The following is a 14,250-nucleotide window of genomic DNA, read 5'->3' as shown; positions in this document are numbered from 1 at the left end:
AGCCTATAGCCTTCCTCGATAAATGGGCTACCTAACACTGAAAGAATTTTCAAATCAATTCAAATCGGACCAGTAGTTCCCGAGATTAGCGCGTTCAAACAAACAAACAAACAAACTCTTCAGCTTTATAATATTAGTATAGATTAGTATAGATATAATAAATCCGAAAGTTTGGATTTATGTTTATTATTAAATAATGTTTTAACGGGTAAATTTGGCACACAGATTTAATATGTCCTGGAATAAAACCTACTTTCGACTTTTACGCGGACGATGTCGCGGGCAAAAGCTAGTTTTATAATTAGTTAATATAACTACACACTAATATATCTTTATGCTAAACAATTAACAGGTTCGTGCCAAAAACAGCAAACTGGTCTACATGAACTGTGTAAGGCATTTGAATGGGTAGTACATAAATAAAACAGTTATTTTCAACAATGAATACAATTGAATTTAGAGTACATCATGAGAAAATCACAGCCAACTGTTCCCAGACGTCTTTTGTGCGCTCTCAAAGGACTGAGCTACATTCAAAGAACGCTGTGAAAAAAACGATTAAGGGGTCCCACAAGGACATACGCTTTGACCACTTTCATATTTGCCGTTCTTTTTAGTCTTATTGCAATGTATTTTTTTTTAAAGATGCCTTAGTATTCTAATGCTAAATTGCTTAGTTAATGCAAGGTAATCGACAGTTGATACCTACTCTAATAGGAAAGCAAATGTCATTAGAAAAAGATGAGGACCATATTTCATGTATTAAAATTTTCAGATAGGTTTGTTTAAATTTTGCCAGGGCATTACTATTGAGTAGAGAATTTTAGACTATATTTTTATCAAACAATAAAATATATAAAATAACGGTACAAATATCTCTATATAAATAGACATTTGAAACAAAATAATAGCAAACCGATATAACAAGATCTTGAAATTTCAGACCACATCGATAATAACAAGAGAAGTAAAAACGCTTGAAACTTACTTAAATACATTCATATTACATACATACATACATACGTAAAATCACCCTTTTTGCCCATATGGTAGCCAGAGATGAAAGTATTGAAATGAACTTGATACGATCCTTACAAACTTCCCTTGCCTCATTCACATCCATACATCTTGTCATTCAAGACTTATATCTCTTACACTATAATATTATTCAAGTATATTACGTCAAGAGTATATTTTTATAAACTGTAATAACATACTGTCTTTATCGTGTTTGTGAACTTGTATCTGTGTAGGTCAATGAAACTAGTTTCTTCCTGATACTGTTCTTACTGTCATTTTATATATTTAGTTTGTTAAAGAACTTTCAATCTCGAATGAAGTAGAAATATCCCAACATTGTCAGGATACATTTTAGTAAAAGTAATTAATTAATTAACTTATTTTATAAGATATCTTCTTTTGGTACGGACCAAAAGTGTGGAGAGTAGAGTGTAATACACTTTCCTAAAATTGTATAAATACTTGTGTCTAGGATTGTGTATGTGTCCAGAAGGTTATAAAAATTGTAACAAAATTAATTTTTTTATAACAGGGATTAACTCACAAGAATGTTTTACTGGGAAATCTTATTACCCGAACAAAGTCGTAGAAAGAAGCTAGCTACAATAAAAAGGATATTATTCTGATGACAATATACCAACTGTTGCACGAATTACTATTCTTAGAAAGTATTAAACTATTTCGAAAATAAAGGAAGATCTTTTCGCTAAAATAATAACGTGTTATTATGACAAAAGTGTCATAAAATATAATAAGTTTACAAGAAAGACAAAAGCAATCATCTGCGTAAACATTGTTGTTGATAAACTGACAGTTCAGCTCGATATTTAGGTCACGCGCTTGATCGAACACCGAACACCGAAGGCTTTTAAAACTCCGCAAAAGTTTGTATTATTAACAAATATTGGGTTTCGTTATTTATGGATTTTTGTTATTGGTAGTCAAGGTTATAAAATATTGTATTTTAGTGCTTACTAGCGGCCCATACAAACAGTAATTTTACAAAATATCGTTTACAACTTACTCATAAATCTTCCTCTTCAGTATTAAACGAATCGCATCAAAATTCGTTGCGTAGTTTTAAAGATGCATACAGACATAGGGACAGACGCGGGAAGCGACTTTGCTTTATACTATGTAGTGATGGAACAGTTTTGGGAAGCTGTGTTAAAACAACAGACGTATGTAAATTAGGTGGGAAAGGTAGGTTAAGAAATGATGTATTATATGAGATAACGTAGGATCTGTCAAAGAGTCCCTTAGTGCCGTTATAAAATTAGTGTAAGGCATTATGTATGCCTCAGATTCTAATCCTGGGTCGGGCCAAAAAGTATTTTCTGAATTTTTTTGTTAAGAATTTCTCAGAGATTTCCAGTAATCAGAAAATTGAGAATGAAGAGCTAGACACATAAAAAAATTCCTGCACAATAAGCGGATTTCAATGAAACTGGCCATCGTCGCCGATTAACGGCCGGGAGGACATTAAAAATTATTTTTAATTATTTAATTTATAGGTAACTTAAATCCGTTTCAGAAACTTATTTACAATTGAAAAATACCTAACATTATTAACTAATCAATAGTAACTAATTATGATATTAATGACGTGTAAAATTGCCTTCTTGCCCTTGAAGAAGAGAAAGGTCTTTGTCATACGCCGACCATGACATTATAATCTCTTAGAATTAACTGTACAGTTTGCGAACTCCAAGGTTAAACTAACAGGGGTCAATCCTTTATTGGTTTAACTTTTACTAAGACTCTCCGTGCCTTTGAAAGCACGTAGAGCGATTTACCCATAATTTTAGCTTTACAAGCAGTAAGGTAAGTAAGTAAGGAAGGCTTGTCGCTTCACGTATATTCGGTTCGACAATATTTATCAGTCAACAAAACCGACTCGACTCACTGGTTCGGCTTGTGCCAATCGGGTTCATCTACACATCGGGTTTTAGCTTAAACGCTATTGAATAGATAAACTACCGTTAAATGTACCTCAGAAACCGGGGGTTAGTGCGGGAGTTGTCTTTAAAAAGATAAATAAAATACAGCTACACTGTCTAACCTTCAATTAAACAAGAGTGATGTAATATATCTATCATAACACAAGTCAAATCAATCAGATGTTTATGGCGCCGGAGTGATAGCAATATCGGAGTTGAGAGGTCACAGATAAACATACAGTTTGGAGTTCCGAGTTTACTGAGAGTGGGGCAAAGAATCAGTGTTTTTTTATATTTAGATAGTAACGTAATATCACGCCTGTTATACCCGAAGGTGTAGGCAGAGATGTATGAAATAAACCGACGTTTCCGCCGCGTAACCGCCCTTGGTTGAGTTGCATTTTTATAGTTGAACAGTACGAATCGATTTACGTAAGATCCTCTTTAGTTAAAGATTGCTTTAACTTTTTCTTAACTAAATTACTGTTATTAAATACTAAGGGCTTTAATGAATTAAAATCATAACTTGAGTTGAAGAACTGTTTTGAAAGACATAAGAGAAAACGTCTTCGTATTTAAAGAAAATAACAAGAATTCTATTTTGTGTTTACATACATACATTGGCCTGTGTCCATCTATTGTGTTTAAATTGTGTGACAAAAGGTATAACTGTATTTTGAATGAAGTAGGTTTTAAATTTCTGATTCAATGAGAATTGTTTGTTTTCAGCTGCATATAGCGACTCCATTAAATATACAATATACGATAAATACTTTTATGGGAATATTGAGGTAAAATTTTTGTTATTTTACCCAAACTTTTTCCTTAACCAACTTCTACTCTTACAATTTTGGTCAAACAGGACAATACGTCAAAAAAACATTATCAAATTACTCACTTACATAAGGAGTAAATGTTTATCACGAACATTATAACCGAAAAATCACATAGCATACTTTTATTGAACCGGTTTCAGAAGACACGTTGAATTGGGGAACCCGGTTGACATTTTCAAAGATCTTGGATTGTTGATACCAGTAGTCAGGATCTTGAAAATCTGACAAGCAGTCTTACCGAGGCGTATCATGTTACAACCCAGGTAACTGGGTTAGTTAAGTCCGATAGCCAGCCGCTCCATGTAAAATACTGGTATTCAGCTGCAGCCGGTGAGACTGGAAGCCGACTCCAACATAGTTGGAAGAAAGGCTAGGTTGGTAGGTAGGTGATGATAATTTTGGATGAACCTTTTACGAGTACACATTTAAGTAATTCTTCGTTAATACAACTACCCTACTAACTGACGTAAAACATGATTTAATACATTCAAAGATTTTAGATAACTGCTCACAGGAACGACAAACACCCATACTTTGAATGCTTTTTTTTCAAAAACTCGTATGACCAGTAGGGTAGGTATTCAGACAAAGCCCGGTACAGCTGTCGTCCGTGACCTAGATAGATCAAAGAGCCCATGGGGTGAGGGAACTGCGTCACAAATACTACCCTAAATAGGTGTAATAATACGCTCGTATTAGCAGTTATTTCGAGTTTCATTTCAAATATTTAGTTGTTTTTTACTTTAGTTTTGGTTCGTCTATTCGAACAAAATCGGATTCAGGTTTATTTTTCACTATAAACATTAATTTCATTATTAAGTAGCTCTAGCCCGCGACTCCGTTCGCGTAGAATATAGTTATAGGTTTAGTTTTATATCATCTTAATTCTCGTTTCCGTGAAATTCTGTGTCATTTCCGGGATAAAAACTGTCCTATGACCTTTCTCGGGTTTCAAACTATCTTTGTACGAACTTTAATTTAAATCGGTTATGTCGTTTAGGCTCGATGATGTGGCAGACAGACACTTACTTTTGAATGAATAATATTAATAGGAATTTCCAGTAGTTGATAATGTTCTGTATCTTCCTCTTTTTCAAAATAAAGGGTCCGAGACGCAGTGGTTAAGGTCCAAAAAAACGAAAGAAAAATAGTCCATACTCTATGTTCTTGAAAACCTACTAAATTGACTCTTTCTTTTACAAAGCTACGTGTTGCTTGTATTCTACACTTTTCTTCGTGTGGGTTTGTCTTACTATTTCCCGCATAACTTAGTAGATAATACCCCAAAGGCGTTAATCTATCCTTGAAACACGTCACTGGTCTGAAAGGCGCCATGGGAGAGAGTATAATAAGTAGATATGTTGTATACTTAAGTGCCGTTCTTAGGCCGTTCTAAGAGACGCTTGGAAGTAAAGGGGACCATTGAAATACTGTAGCTGGCTTGATAATCTTCATGTGTGGATTAGTAGGTTGTATATAATGTACATATTTGTTTTAATAGCTCTATTTAAAAGATAACTTTTGTAATTTTGTCGAGTTGCTCTATACCACTCGTAGAAAACTATAAACTAGATGGGAAACTGTAGTGCAAAAAGACATGAGTGAGTGTGAGGTTGCCGAAGACGATGTCCAGGACAGAGCGAAGTGGAGGAGAAAGATCAGGAAGGCTGACCCCACTACCGTATGGGATTCATAGCATGGAAGAGAGAGAGAGAGAGCTCTATACCATTTGTACTCAATGTAGAATCATTATCGTTGTATAATGGATCTTCTTCATAGATTTTTGCCAGAAGAATTACTTAAACCAGATGATAAGTTTTTACCATAGAATCGTTTCAAATCTCTCAAACAATAATCGTAAGAAATAACAATAACAAACATGGTGGTATACGGGAATGCTGATCGCAAAATCTCGAGTTCGATTTTTGTGCTATATTGGTGTTTTCAGATTTAAATTAGAATATTTTCAACGGAGGCCCGAAGTTTACATACCTGGACTACCATTGTAAGTGGCTAAACTGGCTAAACGTGGCCTGTACTTTAACTTACATAAAGTGGCTAACTTCAAATGTTAATTTCATACACCTCTGCCTGCATCCTTGGGACTTGGGACTCATGTTTTTGGATAACTTCAGGCTTAATAAATAAAAAATCTATATGGGATTGTTTAGTGCAAGTTCAAGGTCAAATAGATAGTTTATACATAATATGTCACGTGTATATTATTTACATTATGGAGTCATACAATCGATAGCCATTTTCAAACAATGTACGATGTTCTTTTGTTACTCAGCGCGGTAGTTAGACTGTTGGCCCAGATTTTATATTAATGGTATGCTATTAGATCATTTTAACGATTATTTTGTAGATTTTCAGTAATTGTGATGAATAATGAGGTAATGTTCATATTTTCATTCTAATATTTTAAATTATTTAAACTAAACTCATGTAAGTTAAGCTGTTATGTGAAATTTATGCCAAAAATTAAGAAAGGAAACGCGCCGGCCGATTTCTTAATGTTATTAGTGCGGAAGTCTGTCTTTCGGTCTGTCTGTTAACGCCATTAAAGTGAAACCTATTTTCATGAAATAAAGTACGTGTAGATTAAGTTGAATAGGCCAAATTTTTTTTTTTTTTTTTACTGCACATTTGGCGAGTGTTTAGGTGGTCACTTCGCCGCAATAACCGTAGCGCCGCGTGTGGTGGTTCAAATACAGCCCGGGACAAATCTTTGGGTGATGAGCACGAGTATTTAATTTTGTTCTGAGCCTAGTTGTCAATTTATCTATATAAGTATGTATTTCGAAAGATATAAGTATATTTATCAGTTATTTGGTAACCATAGTACAAGCTCTGCTTAGTTTGGAATCAAAAGATCGTGTGTGAGTTGTCCAATGATATTTATTTATTTCTTCGAGCGCAACTGCTCGTTTTAACTAGTCTATAAACACAATCGTATATTAACTTTCCAGTGCAAAACCTTAACCTACAATGTAAAATTAACTAAGAAATATCAATTCTAAGCTATTGTTTGTTTCACGTCACGAAGGCCGATTAGTTTTGAACCTAAATACACGAAATACCTAGGTAATGAAGATAAATGGTTCCTTCACGCTCTGCTGACTATAACCCTAATGATTGAGACTGATAGTTGCGCTCTAAAGTCGGTTAACATTCAAGTTAAGCAACCTTAGCGAGGACATTAGATAGATGGGTGACCGTGGTATTTGAGTTTGACATCTCTGTGCTTGAAAGACGATCAATTATTAAAATTTGAGACAGCAGTCGTTAAGCTATGTCAAATGGCTTAGGGAGGTTTGAACATCTTTGTCACTAGGCTGACCTGTGAAAATTCAAGACCTAAATAAGTGAAATACCTAGGTAATGAAGATAAATGGTTCCTTCACGCTCTGCTGGCTATAACCCTAATGATTGAGACTGATAGCTGCGCTGTTAGCGTTCAAGTTAAGCAATCTTAGCGAGGACATTACATAGATGGGTGACACAGGCGAAACAGGTAGGCACTCATGGGGTTTTAATCGACATGCCCTTCTGGCGGGAGAGTCCCACATAACCCAGGGCGCAGGGTAGGCGTAGCGCATTTCCCCACGTAAAAATAAAAAAGGACACCTTATTTTAGAGATACACCTATAACCCACCAATAACCTTTAGCAAGGATATAAAATAGATGGGTAGCCGGGCCGCGTATTATTTGAGCTGAGCGTCTTCGTGTTTTTAAGAACCCATGCCCAATGAGTCAGAAATTAGCTATTAAACTCTTAAAATGATATTTCAAAATAATTGTGTCTACGTTTTCGAGACATGACCATCATTATTTGTTCAGCGGTTTTGTACGAATGTTAATTATTCAGATAAAGACCTTGCTTGTAAATGATAATACGACCTTCTTTCGACTCTTCCTATCGGTCCCTTTCTTTATTATCCTTGATTTTATTTTGTTTTTAACTGACGAAAAACAAAAAGGACATTTTGCCCAACAATTTTGGCCCGACTCTAAATTATTAAAAGGTCTAGATTAATTAAGTACCCACTTAGTTATTAAGATTAATTAAAAACTTGAAATAATATTCAAAACTATTTATTAACTTAGATTTCCTTTAAATAGTATAAGAACTTACCAAGTTATTAAGGTTTAATAAAAACAAATAGTTTTTATGTCTTTTAGTTTTTTGGCGGTATTTTTTTTTAGGATGAAGGAAATATTATATTTCTCAAACAGTAGCCCGAAGTTTGGTAACCAGCCGGTATATGGCAATAGGCTCATCCCCTATTACATAGGACTACTATTGTTAGTAGCGAAACGTGGATGTATTTCATACACCTTAGCCCAGTAAAATATTTATGTTTTAAGTTAATTTACTTTTTTACATTTAATTAGTAATTATAAAGTTAATTGTTCATTTCTTACATAATTTGTTATAACGTTTTATTACGGTTTGTGGTTTCCGTTTTTTCCTCAACCGTTAAATAGTTACAAATTACTTTAACTATGTAATTTTACGCATTTTTTATTTTTATTTATTTAACTATAGTCTGAAAAGTTAGTAGAATACCTTGGCTTGGACGATTTATCAATAAAAAAGAATAAATTTAACCCAATAATGTCTCAATGCTGGACAAGGGTCTCCTCCCGTAATGAGGGAGGGATAAGGTCTTGAGTCCACAACACTGACCAATAGATAGGGGACATTTTCAAGAATTGTTTTAAAGAACTCTTACCCCCGGTTTCTGAGGTATATTTAGCGGTAGTTTATCTATTCAATAGCGCTTAAACTCTTAAAAAATGCTATCGAATATATAAACTACCGGTAAATGTACTCAGAACCCGGGGGTTAATTATGCAAGGTTGCATCACGATGTTTTCCTCCACCGTTGGAACAAGTGATAATTGTTTTTAAATACACACATAACTTCGAAAAGTCATCAGTGTGTTGCCTCGGGTACGAACCCTCGACCACTTATATGGGAGGCGGAATCTTTACCCACTCGACTATCACTGCTCTACTAGTTACTTGTATTTAATTAATCACGCTGTCTACTAAGACTGTCCTCATTAATAAAGTAACTCTTTCTTACGTCATTGTTTTGTCAACACAGCTGACCTGTAACACGATTCTCTACTACTAACGACTATCGACAACCGGCTAGCTATCGAAACATTTTGTATGAAAAACCGATCAGATTGCCTCTAAAGGGGGCCGTATGAACTATTTTTGAAGTACATTTTAAAGTCTTCTTCTTATTCTTCTTGTCGTATGGTTAGTGGTCAACCTAGTGTCAAAGTTGTTGAAGCCGCCCGAAGGCCTTTGACGTGGCTTATTTATTTTAAAGTCTCATTACTCGATAGTACCTACTGGTTATAGTAAATAGCGCTGCAGGTACCAAACTTAGACTATTTTTTTCTAAACAGCTTAAAGGTAAATAGGAGATTAAAGTTTGCACGCAGGTGGAGCCCATCAGTGGATAAATATTTGGTTTGTAATTCCCACTTGGCCAGTATAATGGACTCAAGGCCTAACCTCTCCCTCATTGCGGGACCCCTGCCCAACAGTGGGACAGTGAAGCATTAAAAAAATCCTCACGACCCATTTCTAAGCGCACAGGAGCATTTTAACAACCATGAATGAGATACATAACAATTCGCGTCATTCATTGACTGCGAACAGTTCAAACGCCTTGAAATAATAACGGTTCATTCAAAAGCAATTGCAGAATTTACAATCCGTGTATCAATGTGAAGGTTTCTCATTAGCCTTGAGCCAGTCACTGTTTATATCAACAATATTCACTATCAAATATGACTGCCAACTTCGAGATAGAAAAAAGCGGGACAAGAAGCGAAGAAGGATTTTGGAGTGTTATGGGGTGTTAGTGTTAAAATATATGTTACACATAGATTTATAACTCTCGCAATGAACAACTTACTAATAGTTAGAAAGAATGGAGCAAAGCAATTTGTGCTAAAATGTCAAGCAAAATGCTTGTCAGTTAATCTTAACCCCTGTACTTAAATTGGGAAAATTAAAACTGAATATTGAAAAACAGAAAAGTATACATCTGGTCCAAATCGGTTCGATAGTTTAGTCGTAAAAACGCAGAGGACTGAGACTCGCTTTAATAAATATTTTTAGTAAGATTACAATCGTAATTTTTCACACCCCTCGAGCAATTTCTAAGTATTCTTTATAATACTTAAAATAGACATACCATCAAGATAATATGACAATCAACAATATGTGACAAAAATATCGGGACTGTCTCAATAAATACTATAATGGTGGCACCTTGACAATCGGCTGACGACACACAAGAATTAGATTGCCACAGATTTATTATCGCGTGACTGTCGTCTAAAGGGTATGGCATTTTGAACGACTGCAGCAAGAATATCTTAATGTATCACTAGGTTTGTTTCAAACTTAAAAGAATACTAAGAGGAATACATAATAGATATCTTTGGGAGAGAAAAAAAAAAGGACACATTTTCATCACTGGAGAATATACAACCGAACGGCCAATGTCATTCATGAATTACTGTACTTTTTTCCATCTCTAAGCCTTGATTAGTTACACAGTCTTATTCTCTTCTTACCGTATGCTTAGTGGGAAACCTAGTGTCAAAGTTGTTCAATAAGCCCGAAGGCCTTTGACGTGGATCCGGACCGACTTTTTTCGTGCCCTCCGAAGCACGGAGACGCCGAGTTCAAATACCGCTAGGTTGTCAGTTGTCACCCATCTATGGAATGACCGCACCAAGGGATGCTTAACCCACTGATCCTTTACCGACCGGTGAGCGCAGCTGGGTTTAGGCGCCTAATTAGTTACGGTACAACAAACTCTTTAAACAGAATTTCAAAGATAAGGTACACAAAATATCCCGGACAAGACAACATAGAAATCGAATATTTCCTTGTGAAAATTCTTGAAAAAGATGAGTCAAAACTCAGTCATTTTCTACAATTCCTACATACCTCATTTGTTCCTTTATTCATCCCTTTGCATGACGTCACTACAGCCCCCAGTTTTGCAAGCAAAGTACGCTAGTATAGGTACGATATTGTCGTAGTTTCAGACCTCTGACGTCAGGCGAGGTCGTTGACCCGCAGGCTTTATCACCCGCCCGATTTGAGAAGGATTCTACCTATTTGGATTTTACTTGTATTGTTTATAACGAAAGAAAATTAGCTCGTTATTCGCGTCTTATCTTGCAAGAAAAAGGCTTTATAGTAGTAACGGTTTTTACATGGCTAAAATCATAGAAAACAGAAATCGCTTTCTATGGTTAAAATTGTGTAACACTTTTCAGAAGGTTCAGGTGGTTACATCAGTTCCTTAAGGTTAAAATATAATAGAATCTTAGGCGAGATCGTCTTTACTTATAATGATAAGCACCTTTCATTCCAGACGATACATTACTAGACAAAGAGCTTTAATCTAATCTTCCTTTAATGATAAATGATAATGCCATTAACTCCATAATTATATCCTTCTGCTGCCGCGGCAAGGATCACCCGAGATGAAAATGGAACAATTTCTATCTCTGCACCACCCTAAGGTAGACCGGCAGAAAATGCCTTAGGCATTAAGTCCATCTTATAAATTTGTTGTATTAAGTAGAAGTTTTAATTAATTCATTAATTAATAGACAAAGAAAATCATAATTTTCCTTCGTCATTCTATAACCAACATTTGACATTATCTATCTAGAGTCGCGATACGGAATTCGCATGGATACAGTTTGTTCTATGATAATTTATTATTACTAATAAATTCAAAACATTCAGATAACTCGTTTCTGTGTCAAATTTTAACACACAAACACATTTTTTGTAATAATATGATACATCTTATTATTACTTGATATAAAAAAGTTACATAACAAAAATTTACATTAATTAAAAATGGATGCCATAAAAATACAACTTGTTCTACGCAATTTTCTAAGAAAATCTTATTAGATACCTACCTACTCTATTTATAATTTTGATTGAGATTTGTATTTTCTGGTATAATTAAAATGTAGATCTTTATATGCATTGATACCCAGGTAAACCCCTTAGGGAAGCATAAGTCCTGACCCAAAAGTCTATAGGGCAAGCAAATCGTAATTGCTAAAGCCCAAATACAAAACAATATGTCAATATAATTTCGTGGTTTTTTATTACCAAAATGATTGTAAACATATTATTAAAAAAGATTCCTCTACATAATAACAATATACATATAAATAGTTAATTTTATTTAGGTACAAATTATTATGTGATTAGAAAGCTAACTTTTTCTGAAAAGTTTTCCTAAAATATTTCTACCTTCAAAAACGGAATGGTGCCAACTTATTTAAAAAGTGTTTGTTTTTTTAAACTACAGACTGCATCAATGCAGCTAAAGGCCTAGTACAAAGTGCCTGAGCTTTAGTCGGCACTTGGCACAAAACGCGCGAGTTGACGCAACTTCGCTAGAGAGTTACGGTTTTGAACAGAAACTATTATATTTTCAGTATTTCGCTGGAAATTATCGTTTTATTCGACCATTTGTCCATATTATTAATGCAAAAATATAATTATATTTATTCAAGACCTGAAGTTGAATTAAGCTGTAACTACAGAAGGCCACTTGTAACGTTCTCAAATATTTATTTTAACGACATATTGTTTAAAAATAATTAAAATGTGTAACCACGTGCGCAGATCTTATAGTCTTAACACTCAATATGACGTAGCTAAGACGTCAGGTAGGTACAATTATTATAATATCTAGCTGAGATCAAACAGAAAACTACAAATTACAGTCCTTTTAATGAAAATTGATCAAAGCTTTATATCTTTATTCATCTCTGCGCCGATTGTCCGCTAGGGGTCAAAGGTAAAAGACATTTTGGGGTTACAGAGGGTACTGAAAGCTGCGGGGATGGGGTGGGGGACGGATCGATGACGCCACGTGGTCCAACCAACTGACGCAACATCCGAGAAATTTAACGCGGGAAATATTTTCTATAAAATGAAAATGGATGGAAGCAGCAATGCCGGATATGGAACAAAACTTTTTTTTTATCCATAGACATGAAAATAGGCTTAGGCATCTCGTTATAATGTGCAAAATTTGAAAATCGATTTGCACGTGTGGTGATGAATTGGCATTCTTTAACCGTTTTCCAATAAATATTGTACATCAGACTTTTGATACGGTACAATTTAATTATATTACAGTCAATTTGTTAGCGGCAGTGGGAAAATATTACGGAAGATAATGTTTACTGTTGTCGCACTTTACTTTAAATAATTATTATATCGTTTAAGCAAGCGTGGACATCGTGCTCACGCTCAAGAAGCACGTTGAATAGAAAATTGAAGACAGTTATTAAACTACAATTTTCTAATAATAATGTAATGCTAGTTTCTTAAATGTGAGAGGACATTTTATATGAGTGTTACTTGAAATTATTTGTATGGCGTAGATCCTACGAAATTCGAATAAACCTAAAATTTTTCGGTAGAGTTAATTAGAATAAGGATTAGGCTCGTTAATTTGTAATTTAATATTTGCGAAAATATTTTTTACACGCGTTATAATATAACATGATAATAATTATGTGCCGGTGTATACAAAATATTTTTGGATCAAATCATTTTATGTAAAATTGGTTTTTTAAGTCAGCATTAACGCCACAAATTTTATTGTAGTACCGATAAATTACTAATCATTTTATAAAATATTTATTATTAAAAAAAACAGGAGCGAAATGTCAAAGGTTAAACATATTTTTAACAACATATTATCACATAAATAAATAATCCGATAGTGTAAAAATATTACTTACATTTTGGTTTATTTAATTTAACTATTTAATTCACTAAAATATATTCGCAAATAAAAAGTCACTGCACTGAAACAATTTCCCGCGGTTTTTCTACCGGAGCGACTAAGCCCGCCAACACGGGCCGCGAGACTGCCGTGCGCCAAATAAATGCGAGATGGAAGATTACTTTCTGTGGGTGCAATAGAGAGAACCATATTGAAGTATTGAACGGGGGATGCAATGGGGTTGAAGTTTTCAGAAAATTATTACTAAGCGTCTTCATTTGACGGCTTTCCGATAGTATTTTACTAATGACTCTTGTTATACGATGAAATTATACTAGAAATCGCTTGAATAAATCACAAGAAATAACAGACTTCCTTAATTTAATACTATTAGTGTCGAGCGATATAATTGTCGTAAGTTTTAGCACGCTTAACAAGAAAATTAAATAATAATGTTATTCGGATCTGAAAAATAAGATCATCTACAGCCGTAAAGAATAATGCTTTGAAATCCATATACTATTGTAAGTAACACGGTAGGTTAAAAAAGTAAATAATTAATGATTTCCAGTAGACACGTCTGAATTATTGAGTAGGCTGAATAAGTAACCGGTTCGAGCTTCAATATCTGT

The 14,250-nt window shown here is 34.4% G+C and overlaps 1 protein-coding gene across 1 annotated transcript in view; it reads right to left on the bottom strand.

The window, feature by feature from the left end:
• The window catches only part of LOC142983735 (large neutral amino acids transporter small subunit 2), a 46,810-nt gene extending 33,037 nt beyond the window's left edge, over positions 1–13,773 (bottom strand). Inside the window, exon 1 of the mRNA XM_076130751.1 lies at positions 13,635–13,773. Within this exon, the coding sequence (XP_075986866.1) occupies positions 13,635–13,636 (2 nt within the window). The 5' untranslated portion in view covers positions 13,637–13,773. The remainder of the gene's footprint in view (positions 1–13,634) is intronic.
• Positions 13,774–14,250: the final 477 nt, after the last annotated feature.

The sequence above is a fragment of the Anticarsia gemmatalis genome, chromosome 24 (genome assembly GCF_050436995.1).
Source record: "Anticarsia gemmatalis isolate Benzon Research Colony breed Stoneville strain chromosome 24, ilAntGemm2 primary, whole genome shotgun sequence".
NCBI lineage: Eukaryota > Metazoa > Arthropoda > Insecta > Lepidoptera > Erebidae > Anticarsia > Anticarsia gemmatalis.
The sequence above is the reverse complement of the archived record's forward strand: the minus strand, read 5'-3'. Positions and strand labels throughout refer to the sequence as shown.